Raw genomic sequence first — 20,835 nt, forward strand, 5'->3', positions numbered from 1 at the left:
ATGTTTCAAATAAAAAAAAATATTGTAAATATTATTTACAAAGAGCAACCCCTAGAGTTTCTTGCTCATTCTTCTCAGGGGAATCTGCCTTACGAATGAGCGGTAGAGTTTAACCATTGTGATGATTTCAAGTGTAATAATGCTTACCTATGAAATAAAGATTATTTTGAATTTGAATTTGAATTTGAACATTAAACTTCATTTAATATAGGTTAAATTAAAACCACTTAATTATATCATTACATTGTGAATTTTGATAGAATTCGTCAATTATCTTCCTCGCGACTCATAGGTATTTACGCCATTTTTATCGAATTTTCTGCCGCTAACCGTGACTGTTTTTTATTTATTTAAAAAAAAATTATTTAACAAAATTTTCGTAATGATTCTTGTGTTAATCGATAGGTATTAAATATGGTAATAAATATGTTTTGTTTCTTAATAAAGTGAATATGCAAAGAGGTTAGGAGTTATAGAGTAAAAAACTACAATAATAAATTATAACTGTAGTCTAAACAAAACTTTGTTAGTAGCTTAATTGGTTCTAGAGATCCAAGTGTTTATTTTGTACGTGCCTTATCGGAGTTCATAGTGTAAACAATCTAAAATTACGTCATCTGTGAAGGTGTGAACATTGTGTTCACGCGCCCAACTGAAAAGTGGCTAGACATTAATCAATAATAGTTTATAAAATCGTTTACATATCTCATCGAGTATAACCAGAAACAGAGACGAAATAAGGGCCATCCGTACCTGGCAACTCATCAGTCAAATGGTGCTGATATCACTTTTAAATATCAACTCTCGTTTGCGCCGAAATTACAAATTAGAAACCTGAAAGCGCCTACAACTGACCTATGTGTAACTCTCCGTGTATTCCAAAAATATTCTGTATTTATTGTAAGAAGAATTCTAAATGTGGCTGTTCCATTCGGTTGTGTGGGAAAAACAGCAAAACATGTAATTACAAAACAAACGGAATTACATTTCATCGGTAATTAAATATTAAATTATGTAATTTTTAAATTTTCGTCCATTATAGCAAAGCTCAAGTTAAACTGGTCGTTTTGAAGTGAAACATTTGGCGACACCATTCAATTGTTTCGAATTCGGGCTGGCCAATCGGAGCGCAGTTGTCACCGTAATGATATGGCAGAATAGTTTTCATACAAATTAAATGACATTTCGTCTCTATTTCTGGTTATATACTCGATGACTTATCTCAACACATTAATAAGTAAAAATAAATATAATGTATAGTTACACACAGCATTACTTATAAACACTATTTAACTTTAAATAACGCATATACTCAACGTAGTTCCGCGCCAGGGAAACCCGGTGCCATGGACACACACATAGACAACCACAAATTACACCCAAACTCACGAGAGAACTAAATGTAGGCCATACAAATATTTCTCCCGAACCGGGAATCGAACCTGAGACCTCTGTGTGGCAGTCCGGCATGGTAACCGTTCGGCCACTGAAGCAGTTAAAATAATAAAAAAATAACGCTTTAAACAATTTTAAATTTTTATTGAATTGACATTCAATTATTTTTTGTGAAATTACTCCACTAGTTTGTTATAATTATTAATACAAAGACCGAACACTCAGAAAAAATTCCTTCGATCCGGTCGGATTCGAACCGACGACGTCTTCTTGCATACCGTGCCAGACGCTATACCAACTAAGCCACGGAACGAACCAACGGACCTCACAAATTTTTGTATATGCTTGCGTCGTGTCTCTGTATTTGGTTTTTCAACGCCTAGTAGCTGTAAAGGTAAACTGGGTGATAAATCTTTCATAGATTTCTCATAGATGGCGCTACGACTAAAAAGTGCTAAATGATTGAATAATACCCTAGGAACCTTGTTTAACTCTCTAACTAACAAGATGGCTGACATTAATAAGCTGTTAGCAGGTTAGAAAACGTCAATGAGTTAAGCAGATTTGTTTTGATTTTTATTGTCACAAAATGTTTACTTGAATTGTGAAAAAATTGAAAATTTTCGGCGTGATTTAGCAGACTTGCGGTACTTTAGACGGAATTGCGCAAAAAACAAGAAACGATACGATCCACTGCTCCTGTTAGATGAACATAAATTTAAGAAACGATATCGTTTTTCTAAAGAAAATATGCTAAAAATAATAGGTTGGTTTAATCTCCTAATGTTGCCATGGTAATTATTTTTCCTTCATTAAACATTAACTTTAAGTGAATATTGATTAAAGAAATGTTTAGTTGTGTTTTATTACTAAGGCTGACAGTGTTTAAGTACCGTTTTGACAGATTACAATAGTGAGGTGAATCTCAATTCATTATCGAAAAAAATATAATCAAATGCGTGTCGCGTCTATAAGTTTTTAGATTATTAAGGCGTAAACAAAGTCCAAATTAACGAGCAAGGGTCAACAGTAATGCTGTATCAACATCCAAAATCCAAAGTCAGGTCAAAACTGAACTGCCTCTGAGGCCGAACGGTTACAATGCCGGACTGCCATGCAGAGGTCCTAGGTTCGAATCCCAGGCTGGGAGAAATATGTGTATGGCCTACATTTATTTCTATCGTGAGTTTGGATGTAACTTGTAGTCTACAGGGTTTCGCTAGTGCGGGGCTATGAAAGTGTGCGTATAAATAACAATGTATTAGCACAATCACAGTTTGTTCTTTTTCAAGCAACGTCAATTCGAAACTGCTTTGTTTCGCATTGAGCTTTGACGCGAGTTTGCCGGAGGTAGAAGTTGTCCTGGCCAGCGATCCTACTAGTGACGATCGTGTTAGATTTCATCTTTAAAAATTTGGAAATACAGTTGTGTCGTAAAATTATACATTTCATAAATTTTACGATGTACAGCAATTAGCTTCTTTAACGTAGTTATGAATTAATACGAAACTTGATGAGCGGACAAACGGCAAAACGACCATCGTAGCGTGCCGGTACTTTTAGTAACAACAATAGTGGTGTGAGATAAAAAGGTCTGTTGTTCAGCATAATGGCGGAGTGTTTCTCAGTGCTGCGATGCGATATTCCGCTACAGCCTGGCATGTTCATAAAAAAGAAGACCAACTAACACGCACTATCATTCCAGTTGTAAGATTTTAAGCCGATTATTGAGATGTGCGGGTGCCATGGCTATTACCACAAATTACACTCAAACTCACGAGAGAAATAAATGTAGGCCATACAAATATTTCTCCCGGCCCGGGGATCGAACCTAGGACATCTGCGTGGGAGTCTGGCATGGTAACCGTTTGGTCACGGAGGCTGTTGATTGTTTAGTACGACATTATAAACTAGCGTTCACAGGCGGTCAAGAAGAAATAAGCTTTTCTAACAAACGTTTTGCGCAGTTCCTTGTAACTATCAAATTTAAAAGGTGTAATACAAGAATCGTATAAACAAAGAAAAACTACTTCCATTCGACTGGACTTCAACCAGCGTCTGTAGCCCCCCCGACAAGAGATGTCGCTATATTAATTGCATCATGATATCTTTTCTACCATAAAATTAATATATTTTTAGTGGAAATACTCCATCCACTACATACACAGGGTGGAAAAATTAATGGGACATGAAGAGAAACTACCTTAAGGCTGCCTTTCCACCAGAGATATGGGATGTAGCGAGGCGGTGTGCGAGGAAAAATCCACCAATAGGATTACTTCATTTTCCTAGCTTCGCTTAACGCAGCTCCAGCGGAAAAGGGTTAGCGGAGCTAAGTATTTGTACATACAAATACATCAGAAAAAATTCCTTCGATCCTTCCTTCGGAATTTTTTCTGAGTGTTTTTTCTGAGTGTTCGATCTTTGTATTAATAATTATAACAAACTAGTGGAGTAATTTCACAAAAAATAATTGAATATCAATTCAATAAAAATTTAATTAATACAGTGAATAGCGACATCTCTTGCCAGAACTGGTAGCTGTAAAGGTACTAACTGGGTGATAAATCTGGCATAGATTTCTCATAGATGGCGCTACGACTAAAAAGTCGTTGAAAGACCAAGTACAAAGACACGACACAAGCACATAGAACAATTCGTGAGGTCCGTTGGTTCGTTCCGTGGCTTAGTTAGTATAGCGTCTGCCACGGTATACAAGAAGACGTAGGTTCGAATCCGACCGGATCGAAGGAATTTTTTCTGAGTATTTTTCTGAGTGTTCGATCTTTGTATTAATAATTATAACAAACTAGTGGAGTAATTTCACAAAAAATAATTGAATATCAATTCAATAAAAATTTAATTAGTATAGTTTTAATTACAAAACGTCAAATCTTAATTTTAATTTCAAGCCTTAATAATATCGTACATGTCATTATTTTGTCGTAGTTAATTATTATTCTACGTTATTGTCATTTAAATAATCGCTGACTTTGTAATATGCTTTCCTGGTCAATAAATTAAAAACACACTTTTCAAAATTGGTAATGTCATTTGTATCAAAGAAGACATTTGTCAGCTTATTGTACAATTTTGGCGCCATCGCACAAATATTTTCATGAAAGAGGGTACTCTTGCAGGAAACCAGTTTCATTTTATTGTGTCTTCTTATAACCGTATATATATATTGCAAAGCTTATGTAAGTATTTATTCGATATAAGAGTTCAGACGTCGAAACCGCTAGATTGGTTTACTGCAGCTACTTTCACAGTCTAATGACATACGGCATTTTGCTTTGGGGTAATGCCGCCGATATCAATAGAATCTTTGTCCTGCAGAAACGTGCGGTTAGGGCAATTTACAATCTGGGCCTCAAAGTATCTTTGAGAGATAAGTTTAAGGAATTTAACATTCTTACGCTAGCCTCACAGTACATTTATGAAAATGTAATTTATGTTAAAAGGAATAGTAATTTATTTATGAAAAATAGTGACAGACATAACATTAATACGAGGAATAGAAATAAACTAGCTTTTCTTGATAGTCGTCTTCACAAAGTCAAAAAATCATTTAAGGGGCAATGTATACGCTTCTATAACAAGATTCCGGTTGATATACAAAATTTGCCTTTCACGAGGTTTAAAACTATAGTGAAACAAAAACTTTATACTAAAGGTAATTATACAACTTCTGCGTACTTGGATGACAAAAATCCGTGGTAGTAACCCGTTTAGCTCATGGAGGTAGTCTCGATCTCTGATGTTTCAAATAAAAAAAAATATTGTAAATGTTATTTACTAGAGTTTCTTGCTCATTCTTCTCAGGGGAATCTGCCTTACGAATGAGCGGTAGAGTTTAACCATTGTGACGATTTCAAGTGTAATAATGCTTACCTATGAAATAAAGATTATTTTGAATTTGAATTTGAATTTGAACACTGCAATAACACGATAAACACATAAGTCGTGAGGTATTTACGTAGTTAATTTTATTTCATTTTATTTTCTGTTTCGTGACGCATACGTCCGTCATTCTCACTCACTCGGCTAGGGCCCATTGAAAACCAGCGTCACAGCCTAGTCTTGGTTGTGGCTTTAGCTGAATGGGATCCTTTTGTACACGTCACAGCCGCACACATGTCAATATAGTACTATGTAACTTGCTGTTTAAATGTTTTTACGCTGTTTTTGTGTTATTTCTGTTCTAGTTGTATTAGTCTTCTTTTGTGTTTTTTTTATAATTTGGCGTTGCAATAAATGGTTTTCTATTTCTATAAAATACCAAAATCACAATCTTTATAATCATATCTAGACTAAACTATAGTATGCTCACTGAATCCTAATGATGGGTGGGGTTCACTCAAAATAATCCGAATAACAAACCGTGGCAAAATTGAATATCAACCCCTCATGGAGTATTGGTTACCATCAATAATTTGCAGAGTCGAAAATGCCTTGGGGCGACATAATGGGATTTTCGCCATGGTAATGGATGATGGGTGTAATAATTGTGGTATGTTTTAAAGGAGGGATAGAGAAAAAGTCTTTATTGTTATTTTAAATATGGTATAGTCTATCTTTTTTGAAGACGGAGAAAAATGATAGTTCATGCGCAGTCGACAACAATACATAACTATTTAAAATTTTATGAAAACTGGCAACCCTACAAATGTCATTTTGTACTCAGTTCTCAAAAAAGACTGACTACAGATAGGATATTCTGCTTCATGGAGACTACATTTTATTTTTAAAAGTAAATTACGTACAGTTACGTACAGAAGGCCTATACCCAGCAGCGGATAAAATCATGTGGATGATGAGGATTCATTTTTATGGACAACTCACGCTTGACCAAAAAATTACCATGCCAAATTATTTTCACGAATAAGATTTAATAGTTTCTAAGACAGCTTCCCTGTATATTCGTATCCTCTGGCTTTGGATTTCCCCATACTGTCCCAATAAAAAAAAAACAGACTGTATAATAAATCTTTCACGTGAAAAATAAATGTAATAGTATCAGGTCCAGTGATCTCGTTGGTAAGCTAATCGATTTTCGAACCAAATCTAAACGATTTTAGAAAAAAAAACCGTATACATCGCGAAAACCCTATAAATAATGTTATTACAAAATACTCGACCCATATTGTTCACTGCGCGATATTTAGAACAACTTGTTAATCAATAAAAAGAAAACAGTATTCAAAATTGGAACTCACTGAAGATCGGTAACCGTCGGTAACCGTGGCGACAGGTGGTCGCTAACCGGATATCCGGTTACGAGGCGGGGCTTGGCAAACATGGAGGCTTTATTTCATGCTACCGACTACGACGCATATCCGTAATATAGGCAATAACCGTTCTTTTTGCGACGTTATTTCTAAAACCTGAGAATTAGGTATGTCAATACTAACTAAAAGAGATCTTACCATATAAAATATTAAACAATCGCATTTCTGACTTCTGTATAAAATTTTCAACCCTCGTATATAGACAAAACTTTTTTTTTAAGTAAAGAAAGAGGCAAACGAGCAGACGAGCCACTTGATGGGAGGTGGTCATCGTCGCCCATGGACATTTGCAACATCAGATGAGCTACCTATGCGTTGCCAGCCTTTGAGAGCCTGTAAACACGCTTTTTGAAAAACCCCATATCATAGCGCAAGGGAAATACTTCAGGAGGAAGATCATTCCACATCTTGCAGGTTCGAGGAACAAATGAACGAGATGCTCGCGTGGTCTTACAATGCCAGGTATCTAAGATGTGTGGATCCTTTGGTGGGAGGTGCAATGGTAGAAACGAGACGGTGGCACCAGTTCGAAAAGTTCCTCAGAGCATTCCCCATTATAAAGATGGTAGAACACACACAGAGAGCCAACGTCTCTCCGTAGGTTAAGGGGCTCCACACCGCCTGCATTGGATGGACCCATGCCCGTATTGCAACATTATTGTCAAAACGTTGAGTTATCGTTGCCATACTTTCTCAAACTCATAGTGGAGAGAGGGGGAATTGTGGACATTTAAGCGAATATCGAAATAAAAATCGTATTATTAGCATTAATTAGTATTGTTTTTATTATAATTAAACTTTGGTTATCTCCTTGCAAAATTACCATAATTTTTTATCTTTAAATAATTAACAAATATAAAATTTTAAAGAAAAACGAAAGGCTTTCTGTCCGTAATTAGCCGGTGCATGTCGAGTAATTGCGGACAGTGATCGTATGACAATATATAGGCTATTAATTGATGCCACTTTCATCTTCCTACATCTTGGCCCAAGATTGCATGAAAGCGTATCTTCTTTAGATTAATCTATTTAAAACCTTAATTGGAGTTATTACAGGCGTCTGGATTTGCCCCAAGTCCCAATTTTCGATATCCTTCGTGGTCGAGTGGCTTGCACACCGATTTTCATGAGATACCACGGGTTTCGAACCCCGGCCGGGTCACTGCAGAAAAACTAACTTTTACATATTATTGTCTCGAGTCTGGGTGTTTGTGTTACCGTTGTTGGTTCCATATTCCATAACTCAAGTGCTTTATTTACTTATTTTTGGTACAGAGGAACACATGTGATGATGTCTAATATTTATTAACTTTTTAAATGAAATTGAAAATAAATGAAAATTTTATTTCTTTTTCTCAAAACTACAATTAGAATTACAAATCTTCCTAGTAGGTATTATCTACCTGTATCAGGAAGGCCCGTTCTTCCAATATTCTTTAGTATACAGAAATAAACTATAATTAGTTTTTTTTATAAAATATCAAGTGACGGCACGAACATGTCGTGCACCTGATGGTAAACTACACTTCTGTTCATAACAATTGCAGTGCTACTCAAGAGCTTTAAATCTTATCAACTTATGTCACCCTGCGACATAAGTTGATATGTCCCATGTGCCACTAATGTCACCAGCACCCCTACCCTTCAAAACCGGAGCACAGTAATGCTGACATTACTGCTTGGTGGCAGAAACAGGTAGTCGCTACAATGTAGTAAAATTAATTACAAATTGAGGAATTTGTGTTAGAGTGAGATAGTTTTTCGTGAGGTAATATTAATAAAAGCACAAACTCATCTAACATTACCCATTGGGGTGTTCCCAATATAACTTAATATTAAACAATAATAATAAGGAATACGCCGCCTCTCCCATTTGAAAATTCAAATTAATCTGTTGAAAGACCAAGTACAAAGACACGACGCAAGCACATAGAAAAATTCGTGAGGTCCGTTGGTTCGTTCCGTGGCTTAGTTGGTATAGCGTCTGGCACGGTATGCAAGAAGACGTCGGTTCGAATCCGACCGGATTGAAGGAATTTTTTCTGAGTGTTTTATCTGAGTGTTCGATCTTTGTATTAATAGTTATAACAAACTAGTGGAGTAATTTCACAAAAAATAATTGAATATCAATTCAATAAAGATTTAATCAAATTAATCTTTTAGGCCTTGGGAAAGGCGCGAGTCTAAAATAATAATATGGGTAGAATTTATTTAATCTGTGCATGATCAGCTATTTTTGAAGTTCCCTGTACCACATCGGTTCAATACTAAAGCATTTTTTTAAATAATTTTATATGACGTGACGAACAAGTCGTGTGTCTGGTGGAAAGCGTCACGCCTGTCCCTAACAGTTACAGTGTCACTCAGAGCTTTAAATTACAAAGACCTGAGGGGCACTGCCACTGCGCCCGACACCCTGAGACATAAGTTGACAAGTCCCGTGTGCTTGTAATTTCACCAGCACCCTTACCCTTCGAAACCGGAACGCAGTAAAGTTCACATTACCGCTTGGCGGCAGAAATAGGTAAGGTGGCAGTACTTCCCTGGACGAATTCTTTCACAAGACGCTCCACTGCTACGAACGTGGCTTAGAGTTCAATTTTAACAAACTAAATGTGCTGGTTACCGAACGAAGGTAAACAAATGGATTAAATATCACGTGGAATATTAATAACTTGCAGTTGTAAGCATTCGCAGTAACACTACCCTTTGTTTGGTTTAACTTTTAACTTTTGCATTATGCACAAGTTCAACTTGGAACTTTAAACTGAAATCAATCTATTATTTTGCTTCCTTTTTAACCGAAGTCAAGAAAAGGACCTCTCAATTCGACTGTACATTTTTGTATGCATCTTACGTGATTGATTTGTCAACGGATTTTAATTTCTCCTAATATATCTTTAAATTACCTCTGAGGTTCGCAAACTACAGAATGAATCCGGTTTCGGGCATTGAGGTAGATTTTTTTAAATATAAAACGTTCAACAAACGTATTTTATATCATAACATAGACTTTACTAATCAACTTTGTTTGTCAGATAGTACTCTAAAAGTCCGCTAGATGGCATTGACCCTTTTTACTTAATTCCTGCATCGCGGTGTTATTATCCCTCGGATGGTGACTACTTGAACCGAATTTTATTTAGGTGACAAACACTAGTAGTGCGATTCAAGTTCAAAATATCATTGAAGTTACGTAGTCGTTCGATAGAAGTCCTATCCAAAATTTCGATTAGTCGATAGTCGATTTAATTTCGATTCATATACCAGAATACGCTTTAACGACATTTGGATCGAACGACTTTAAAATTGGACTCATTTACGTTCACTGTCACACGTGAATACGAAAAAGTAGTTCAACGACTAAATCGTAACGGTTTGATTACGTGAATAACTCCCCTGTACTATTAATACGTATCTAGGAGTTGAAACTTTGTGGGAACGACGGCCTGGACTTGGTACTTTTTGCATTTGTACATATAGGACTGCTCTCGTCGGTTACAATTTACTTGGCACCTTGTATACTTTTGGAAATAAAACCTGACATTTTACTGGAAGCTTTTTTTTTTTACTCAATTTGGTGACGTCATCAAGTAAGAAGAGAGCCCTCTCTACAAACGTTAAGAGTTCCTCCTGGGAAGTACTGCCACCTTACCTATTTCTGCCGCCAAACATTCTCCGATCTTTGCGTTTTAAAGCGCTGAGTTCTGTTATTGTAAACCAGGCATTATCCGTTCCGTCACTTGGTTTTAAAAAAAAATACCGACCACAAAAGTTTGTGGAATTATTTTCCAAGTTTTATTAAAATTGGTTACGTCAATCTTTTTTCATTCATTCTTTCTCCGTGTCCTAACCATCGAAAGCTTCCCTTTCTCTATATTTGTCACTACATCATCTTCCTTGACGCAATACTTTCGTATTTTATTACACTGTTCTGAAATGTATCCATCAGAGTGTCATCCAGCCATACTTCCCAAAAAAGGAAATTATAACAAAGAATATACATAATCTTATGTCCTGGCCTGCCAGGGCATCAGAGATCGGATGACGAGCTTAAACTGGAGCTGGGCGGGATATGTTGCGAGACGTGGTGAAGACAGGTTAGGCGATAACCGAATGGTGGCCAAGAAATAGATATAGAAACATGTGACGTTCTGTAGCGAGATGGATGTACGACATTGTCAAAGTTTTGGGTAGAAGATGGGTGATGGTTACCTATCCGTCCGAAATGACATTTTCCAGAAATGGCGTTTGGTCGAAATTTCATAACCTCGAAAGTAATTTTGAGAGGAAAACGTTTTTTCTTTTAAACCTAAGTTAACCTAACCTAACCAAACATAATCGTGTCTTTGCGATAAACATCCAACATATCCTGAAAGAACAACTGTTTCGTTATAATTCGGTTTTCGGTGTAATGAAAATTCGAACAAACGTTATTTCGGACAAAAAATTTTCGACTTTGTGATTGGTTACCCGGGCTATGGATGATGATGATGATGATAAAGAAAAAAAAATCATAATAAATAATAAACATAATAAAATAATGATTTGACATAAATCTCGTTCTAATTAAACTACTTACATGTCGATTCTATAGTTTTGCACGTTCTATGTATCTTTGTTAATTGTGTATATCAACATTCATGTTAGTGATTCAAAGGACTAAGTCACATTGAAATAAGCAACTACTTACTTATTGTAGAATAATTTTAGGACTCAATCTTTATCGTTCAATATTTCAACTGTACCTACTCAAATTTGATATTTTTTCTCATATTAAGTGAGAAAATAAATATTTAAACCTATTTTGAAACAGCTTAGCAGATGTTCATGATGAAGTGGATAACGAAGTGCATTAATTCCTTGAAGCTTATATAAATATACAGAGTCTATTCCGATATATCAGATAATAAACCATTCAATTTTTCAACGAAGATGCTACCGACTTTCAATTGAACAAACTCACGCTCTACATAAAGACGTGTAAACAAACGTATAGGGCCATAACCGCACTCAAATTTCATCTGGTATATTAGGTAGTAACATAAAAAGTTAACATTGACATCGAATACATTCTCGAATGCTGTAAATTCGTCAAAAAGCATATGCACCTATATTCCGCAATTACAATTTTTCTATCGGACACATTTCGGGGAGTTTGCGCAGGAACTTTTCAATTTAGTTCCACCCTCACCTTTCCTCCTTCGGTGGACTAGAAGGTCTGGAACATTCCATCATTACGTCGTTGATATACCACCTCCTTTCTCCTTTCTGATGCGTACAGCAAAGGAATGTAATACACTACCGGCGTCTGTGTTTCCCGAAAAGTACAGTTTGGGGTTATTCTAGGATGGCGGGAATAGGCATTTTTTAGGCAAACACGTACCATCGTCGCTTAACATCAGGTGAGATTGTGGCCAAGCGTGTATCTACTATATATTTTTTTTAAAACAGAAAGAGGAAACAAAAGAAACTTAGATAAATTAAACTACCCACATCTACTCTCAGTCTGTGCAGACCCACATTCAATGGCAATTCTAAATTATAGAATAAGAAAAATTATCGACATTTACTTACTGCCCATTTAAAAACGTACTAACGCATTTTATAAGTTACACGAAATATTCAATAAAAGATAAGTGCCATTTTTCTAGTCCTTAAATAGGTTCTTACATAATAAATAAAAGGTTATTTAATTTTATGTCATAAGAAAATAGGAATAATTGTTAGGTAGTAATTTATAGTGATACACGCATTGACTTACAAATAAATGGACGACGGGTCTAATACAAAAACCACGAAAAAAATGTCCCAAGTCAACCTATTTAAACGTAGTGACATGTAAAGGAATATGAATAAGCTAAAACGTTGAATTTAAATTGTAATGTCATCGCAGTACTGTCTATTTTTGCTTGCTTCGCTGTCAGTCGAACAAACGAAGACTAAAGCGTGAATGACGCTCTGTATACGATTTTAACGCCCTATAAGTTCGGACACTTTTTAGCGCGGACCCGACGTCCATATAATTGTATGTCAATGGATACACGTAATTATATTTGTAATTAATAATTTGTAGTGCTCTCCTGATTTTGCGGCGCCCTTGCAGGGTGTCAAATGTGTGATTACTCTATTATATTTTTTCTAGCCAAATACAAGATTAATAAGTAATTTACATTTCACTTAATCTAATAAATAAACAAATTATACTAAGAATTCACCCGCTGGCAATTTTCTTATCGTCTATTAAGGCGAAGACACTTTTGTCATCTAATCTTTTTATTCAATGTCACTGGCACTAATTAATTTAATCTTACATTTAACACTACACTAGTTCAGATGGTTTTGTCCGTTTTAATACTACCTTGTCTACGAATTCCATATCCTAGTCTCGATGGAGGTCTTCGTTTCGTACGTACCAAGGGGCATTCACCAGCCCCAGAGCTGTATACCATAGGTCCAAACTGGCATTAGGACCTGCCTTTACAATAATAGTTTATTGCTTACAGATAGTGTAGATTGTCTATGGATTCAATCCAATGGAGATATGACAATTTGAAGTTTAATAATGCTTCTCATTCTTTTTTTATATTGAAGACTTATAATATCATGTGAATATGTCTATCCAGAGATATTTTATTTATGTTTGTATGTTGGATTGTTTTTGTTAATCTAAGAGACTTGGAGAACCGTTTGGTATCTAATTTTTTTTGACAATTGTGTGGATTGTACGCTTTTTGCATAACTACGTCCAATTATCCTGTACCAAGACGTTAGTTTGTCGGAAAAAAGAACAAAGAAAAATGTTTCATTTCCTGCTGCACAATTATATTTACTTTAGTTGCTTAGCTATAAAATTAGAACTGATTATTTTTCCGAAATTTAATTTCAACCATATGTTAATAAGTATTAATCTATACAACACAAAACCACAATACATCAGTTGATAATCCTATAAAATACCCACCTCACAAACGCACGCGACCTGCTCCTGTGTGAAGCCAAAACTCGGCAGGGGGGCGTCTCTAGGTGGGGTGGCCTCCCGCTGCCCCCACTCGGGACCCCCCCAGCATGTCCAGATGCTCGTCTCCAGCCACTTTGACACCACAATTTTACACTACAACTATTAAAAATATACTATTTTTAAATTATTAAGCGTAACTAGATTTGTTAAATAACTATTTTTTTATCAGAATTTGAGAACACGGTCGTTAAATCCGCGCCTTCAATAGCCCGCCTAATTCGCTATTTGAAATTATTCAAAAAAAGAAAATGCCTGAGTACGTTTTTTTTTTAATTGTACGTAAGTAGTCAATACGGTAAATGCGATTGTGTTCCGTTTGTTCTTTCACCGTTTTGTTTTTTAAATCCTCTTTAAAGGCAGCTAAATAAACAGTCAAAGGCAGCAGTCCCAAAATGTTTAAACAAAAGGAATCATCCTTAAACGCCGATTACTTATTTGTGTTAGGGTTTCGAAAAGTTCCGATGTTTGTACGATAATCCGAGTAAGTTGTTTTTAAGGTGCACTTTGCTTTCGTATATTTGTGTTGCTTTTTAAATATTTGACCAGCTCAGAAGTATATTTCTTTTTTTTACTGTCCAGTCTCTATCTGGCCGGTGTGTTTATAAAAAATATTTATGTAAATTCCGATTTTTAGATTTTAGTTTTTCCGTATAGGTATTTTTAAATGCACTTCACTTTGTTTTTCTCTTCTTTTTCATTTTAAATTATCACCAAAAGAACACGGAGGCGTAACTGCAACAAAGAAAAATATATTAGATTTATTAAACAAGAATATCAAAAATTTTTCTAAACATTTGTCAATTTCTTAACACTATCGCACCTAAAATCAGTTTTAGGGTTCACCACCATCAATTTTCGTGTATTTTTATCGCACCAGAATACCATCACGTACTTTGAAGTATTACAAAGATTCACTGACAAGACAACAAAAGATTCACTATAAAAAACCTTTTTTTGAAAAACAATCGAAAGTATGCCTTAGTTTTTGTATTTTAACGTTCAAGATTCTTACAAGGCTACAATGTTGAAAATAGTGGCGTCTCTTTCTGTTTTATTGGTTTTGTTTTAGTGTGAAAAGGACGGGTTAGGGTCGTGAGGGGGCAACATGTTAAATGTTTGGTGTTTTAAGTAATTTTTATCATCGACACGATCGCGAGGGAGGCCTCGCTGATATATGGAGCTGACGGGTGGCCAGTGCTGTCTCATCGATATATCGAATTATTATTAAATATCAATTGCAATTTTTATTTCGGTGAAACAACTTGACTCTTTGATGTAATTATATATTGTGAGGTTTTCACTCTAAGGCGACGATATACATAATTTGTTTCATGTAGTTTTTATTATGTTTGTGATTTTCATGTGATTCTTCTTCTTTTTATTAGAGTACCTCTTCAATGCTGAAGGTTGGCCGTCAGCTTCCTGTATCCGTCTCTATCACCAGCCAACCGAAACAGCTATTGGACGGAAGCATTGCTGGTCCACTCCCGGATGTTCCGCAGTCACGATTTCTTTTTTCGCCCAGCACGTCTCTTTCCCTGCACTTTGCCCATCATTATTAGCTGTAGCAGCTTGTATTTATTGTTCCTGGTCACTTGACCAAGATACTCTATTTTGCGCCTTTTGATAGATGGCATCATTTTCCGGGACATATGAACACGCTGAATCACGGTTTCGTTCGTGACCCTCTGTGTCCAACCAATGGACAACATGTGACGGTAGCACCACATCTCAAATGCCTGCAGGCGTCTTGTAGTCTCTTTTCATGTGATAACTTTTTTATTAAAAAAAAACGGACTTGAATATTTCGTGGAATTATACACCTATTTGCCAAGTTTTATTGAAATCGGTTATCGGAAAGTGCGTGAAAGCGGATTAATCCCCTAGTTTGCCACCCTTAGATGTGGAATATTTTCTTCAAATTTAAATGAAATCAATATTGAGGTACCCTCTTTCCAACTAAAAAAGAATCATCAAAATCGGTTTACAAATACCGGAGTAATTGTGTAACATACACGCAAAAAAAACCTCCTTTCTTTTTTGATGTTACATCAAAGGTACAAACATATAGATGTCTTATGTCTTAGCACTGGACAAGTTCCTAATGTGACAGTTCTTCAGCGCGTGAGTGAGAGGAGGGACCGAGAACTCCTGCAGATCGTCAAGAAAAGGAAAGTTGCGTATCTTGGACACGTTCTACAGCATGAAAAGTACCGACTTCTCCAACAGATAATGATGGGCAAGATCGAGGGTAAACGACATACCGGAAGAAGGAAGAAGTCGTGGTTGAGCAACATCCGGGAATGGACCAATATTGCCAGCGTATAACACCTGTTTCGCTTGGCTCAGGACAGGAAAGAGTTCTCCAAGCTGACGTGACGGCTAGCCTCCAGTAGTTGAGAGGCGCTACATGATGATGATGGACAAGTTCAGTCTCAACTCGTTTGTTTGGATTGAAATTTTTAGTCCAAACCAGTTTTAAAAATTGAGCTATATGTGTATTCGTAAGGTATCCAATGAAACCCATTTGGTCGGTCGCCAACTTGCTTTAGTTGTCAATATTATTTTTACTGAATGATTTTCGCTCTATGGTACTAATTTTAACTTATGAGAAAATCAAAGTGATAAGTTAAAATGTTGAAGAATAGTTTAGTGCGTTTTTAAAACACGCGGCGTTCATTTACTTAATTCTATCATTTGAATGAAGAATATCAATAAGAGAGCTGAATAGATCTATTTTTTATTATTGACTTATTTACATTCCCTTTTAAAAAATAATTACTCTCTGTTCGTTCATATGTATTGTGAACTCTTCGTTGTAAAATTAACTTTGCAGTTTGGACAATAAATCCGTAATTACAATACATGCCTTTTAGTGTAATATAGAAAAAATAATACTTTCGAACATATTTTGTGCGATCCTGAACAATTTTTGTAGCCCATTGAATCATCGACACACTTTGTATTATTTATTTTTAATGACTATCATGATGTTTTTATTGCCTTAATATTATTACTTTCTAAATACTCTACTAGTTCGTAATTATTATTGACACAAAGATCGAACAATCATAAAGAACAAATCCTTTAATCCGATTAGACACGAACCAGTTGCCTTACTGTGACTAGATGTTATATTATTGTTATTAGGTTTCCGTTGCGAACTTGGCGGCAGAAATAGATTCATATGGCATAGGTTGCGTCTCAATCATAACATCTAGAAATCTATAATACACGAGTAATAAGATAATAATAATTTAAAATAAGGAAAGACAATCTGTAATCCATTACACTAAATTTTAACTTGATAAACATTTTCATCGATAACATAATGTCACTCACTAGCGCCCCACGTGGCGCGATGGTTATCTCACAGCTGTAAAACACAAGATTTATCGACGGATTATCGAGCACCGATAATGGTACAAATCACCGCACTATTAGTGAACAGATCATTGATTGTGATTATTATATTTGGGGCTTGTTTTTGAATAATTTTGAAAATAACTTTTGTTTGTCTTTTATTCCATTTTTTTTTTATATGTGCGTTAGACAACTACATCAATTTCCTGGTTTCAAGGCAGAGAGTACCAGAGCACTACGCTAAACACTGATTCAGTTTAGAAAATTTCATTTCCCAAAACAGTTCTACCGGGAATCGAACTTCAAAAGTAACTAAAAGCTACTATAGCGATAATATGAAGTTAGGCTTAAGTATGAGTACATGACAAAAAGTGTAAGGCAGGGTAAACTAGTGCAGTTTAAAGCAAATAACTATTATGGAAAAAGACGTTTTTTTATTAAAACATCAAGTGACGGGACGAACAAGGCGTGCGCCTGATGGTACACGCCTGTCCATAACATTTGCAGTGCCACTCAGAATTTTAAATCGCAAAGACTTGCGGGGCACTGCCTCTGCGCCCGTCACCCTGAGACATAAGTTGACAAGTTCCATGTGCCTGTAATTTCACCACACTTTACCCTTCAAAACCGGAACACAGTAATGCTGATATTAGTGCTTAACAGCAGAGGTAAGGTGCACTAAAATGTAGGTTAAAGGTGTACATTTTAAAGTAAATTTTCTATTATATTCAATAAGTATAATTTATACTATGTAATAGTATAGTAAAATAAGTATAATTAAGTAAGAATGTGCATGTCGCCAACAAATTGCACAGAGCTTTGGCGACTTTTAGTAATTTAAGTTACCTGCTGTATTTTTCTTGAATGATAAATTTTTTTAAAAGTACGCAGGACCTCCTCATTGCTGAATGCTCTTCATTGCTCTGTGGGCCAGCGCCCACACAACACTTGGGCCACGAATGTTGTCAATCGATTGCTTTTCTAAGAGCAGTTATCTATTGCCATTGCCTGCTAAAGCTCATGAAGAGAGTTGTAGTCAATATTTGTATTTTTGCTGTGTTGAAAACAATTCTTAACTGCCTCTGTGGCCGAATAGTTACCATGCCAGACTGCCACGCAGAGGTCCCGGGCTTAATTCCCGGGCCGAGAGAAATATTTCTATGGCCTACATTAATAAATCTCGTGAGTTTGGGTGCAATTTTTGGTTGTCTATGTGTATGTCCACGGCACCCGCGATACAGGGTTTCTTATGAATAAGTTAGGTTAATACGAATATTGATGCACCATTGTCGACTTCATGGTCATTTTCCATCAGGTGAGGTAGAGGTTAAATGCCCAATACTCATTTTTTAATAAAAAAAAAATGAATATTGCTCTACAATTTCAGAGCATGTCAACCATGTCACGCGTAATAATTTAATTTACTGCGTAATAAGTAACGATAGAAAGTAACACTCGGTCCACATCATTTATTCTAACATATATAACAGTAGGGAAAAGGTGATGGAAAAGAAAGAAGAAAAGAACAAGCTGTAACAAAAACAATGGTATAAAAACCAAATTGGACCCTAAAAGGGCCTGTATTCGTATGAAATTCAACAACAACAATTCACACATTCTTACCTAGGGAAACCCTGCACCGCGGGTGCCATGGATACACACATAGGTAGACAACCACAAATTACACCCAAACTCACGGGAGAAATAAATGTAGGTCATTTAAATATTTCTTCCGGCCCGGGAATCGAACCAGGGACCTCTGCATGGCAGTCTAGGGTGGTAACCGTTCGACTACAGAGGTAATTATTATATAAAAAGTTTAGGTTTACATGATAGAAGGTCTTTTCTCCTGGAGAATTTTGATAATGACGAAGAAGAAGAATTAGAGAACGATTCAAAATTTCAAAAGTAAGTGGCCAGGAACCGGGTGATAAAAAGGTGGGATTACCATGAAAGAGGTCGCAACCAATTCAAATTTTTTTTAATCTAGAACTTTTGCCTAAAAAAAGTTGATGCTTACAAAAACCTTAAAAGTGAGGATTAAACAAAAAAATATATGCTATTAAAGGTAACCTATCACAAACTCTTTTTCAAAATTTCTTTCCCGAAATAATGTTTACATTTACATTTACAATTTTCATTACATCGAAAACCGAATTACAACGAAACCGTTGTTCTTTCAGGATATGTTGGATGTTTATCGCAAAGACACGATTAGGTTCATTTAGGTTAGATTAAGTTAGAGGAGGCACGGGTCCCTCAACTACCGTCTTGTGCAGGTGATCACTGGACACGGCTGTTTCGGTGACTACCTGCACAAGATCGTACGGAGAGTGGTGACCCCGGAGTGTCACGAATGCGGCGCTGCTACAGACTCGGCGAGGCACACCTTGGAGGTATACCCGACCTGGAGCCAGCAGCGCCGGGATCTCGTAGACGTGATGGGACGAGACATAGAGCCATGCTGGGAAGCGACGGCTCTTCGCCGACCGCCTGCGTCCCATCAGCGAAGGCCAGCAGGTTGCAGGGTTGGGAGACCCTGCCCCTGCATTGCATGGTAGATGCCCCAAATGTTCCGGGGCATCTTCGTGCAGGTCGCCCACATGATTAAGGGGGGGTCCGTCGTGAGGTTTTTAGTGGGTATGCTCTTGGGGACCGACATAGTCCACAGGAGAGAGTCCCACATATGCCCGTCGTGTCCCAACGGCGAAGAATGCGTAACACAATTTCCTCACGGTAATAAAAAAAAGTTAGGTTAAGTTAGGTTTAAAGAAAAAACATTTTCCTCTCAAAATTACTTTCGAGGTTATGAAATTTCAAGCAAACGTTATTTCTGGAAAATGTCACTTCGGACCACTGATAGGTAACTGCTATTAAAATTAAAACAGATAAGAGTAATTTTAATTTTAATAACATAAAATTTTTGGTTTTACATTGCACCAACACTTTGACAAACGTAAATTAGGTTAAAAAATTAAGGCAAAAAGCTTTAGAATAAAAAAAACTTTGAATTTGGTTTACGTGCACTGATATTGTGGTGCTAATATATAGTTCTCATTCTCCTTTTTTGAAGTCGGTTAAAAAAAAAGCCGTGATAGCTAATGATTTGACCAACCGTCTCTCAAGCAGAAGCCGTAGGTTCGAGTCCGGGCACGAACCTTTGAGTATATCGGAATTTAGGAGCAAAAATTAATTTGAATTTTTCGGTGAAATAAAGCATCGTAATCATTGACTTACAAATAAATGGACGACGGGTCCAATACAAAAACCACGAAAAAAATGTCCCAAGTCAACCTATTCGAAATTTAAATTGTAATGTCATCGTAGTATCGCGCTGTCAGTAGAACAAATGAAGACTAAAGTGGAGTTTGGCGCTCTGTATACGGTTTTAGCGCCTTACAAGTGCGGACACTTTTTAGCGCGGACCCGACGTCCATATAATTGTAAGTCAATGATCGTAATGGAAACATCGTTGTGCACTTCGAAGAAAGTTTATAATCTTCGGAAAACTGTATTATCCACAGCATAGGCCTACTTTCGCTCCTGTAAAACTTTTCGATCCTGAGTCTGCGTCTCTGGGGTCTACTCCCACTTTCGGTCTAACATCAGTCCGAAACAATTACTGTGAAATAAGTAATACACCACCAAAACAAAAAACAATTCAAAATGTCAAGCATGAAGCTTCATTCTTGTCATGCGTCTTTTGGTCGAGTATCTATTACTTATTTGACAATAATTGTTGTAGTACAACGGAAATAGACCCCC

General features: G+C 36.3%; 1 protein-coding gene across 1 annotated transcript in view; it reads right to left on the reverse strand.

Moving 5' to 3' along the window:
• The window catches only part of LOC113233554 (protein sine oculis-like), a 94,640-nt gene extending 78,636 nt beyond the window's left edge, over positions 1-16,004 (reverse strand). The window contains exons 1-2 of the mRNA XM_026468676.1: positions 15,972-16,004; positions 13,651-13,779 (exon numbers count right to left, since the gene is read on the reverse strand). Of these exons, the coding sequence (XP_026324461.1) occupies positions 13,651-13,779; positions 15,972-16,004 (162 nt within the window). The remainder of the gene's footprint in view (positions 1-13,650; positions 13,780-15,971) is intronic.
• Between the last annotated feature and the right edge of the window lie 4,831 nt (positions 16,005-20,835).

The sequence above is a fragment of the Hyposmocoma kahamanoa genome, unplaced genomic scaffold (assembly GCF_003589595.1).
Source record: "Hyposmocoma kahamanoa isolate Upper Pololo Valley unplaced genomic scaffold, ASM358959v1 79, whole genome shotgun sequence".
In the NCBI taxonomy this organism is placed as follows: Eukaryota; Metazoa; Arthropoda; class Insecta; order Lepidoptera; family Cosmopterigidae; genus Hyposmocoma; species Hyposmocoma kahamanoa.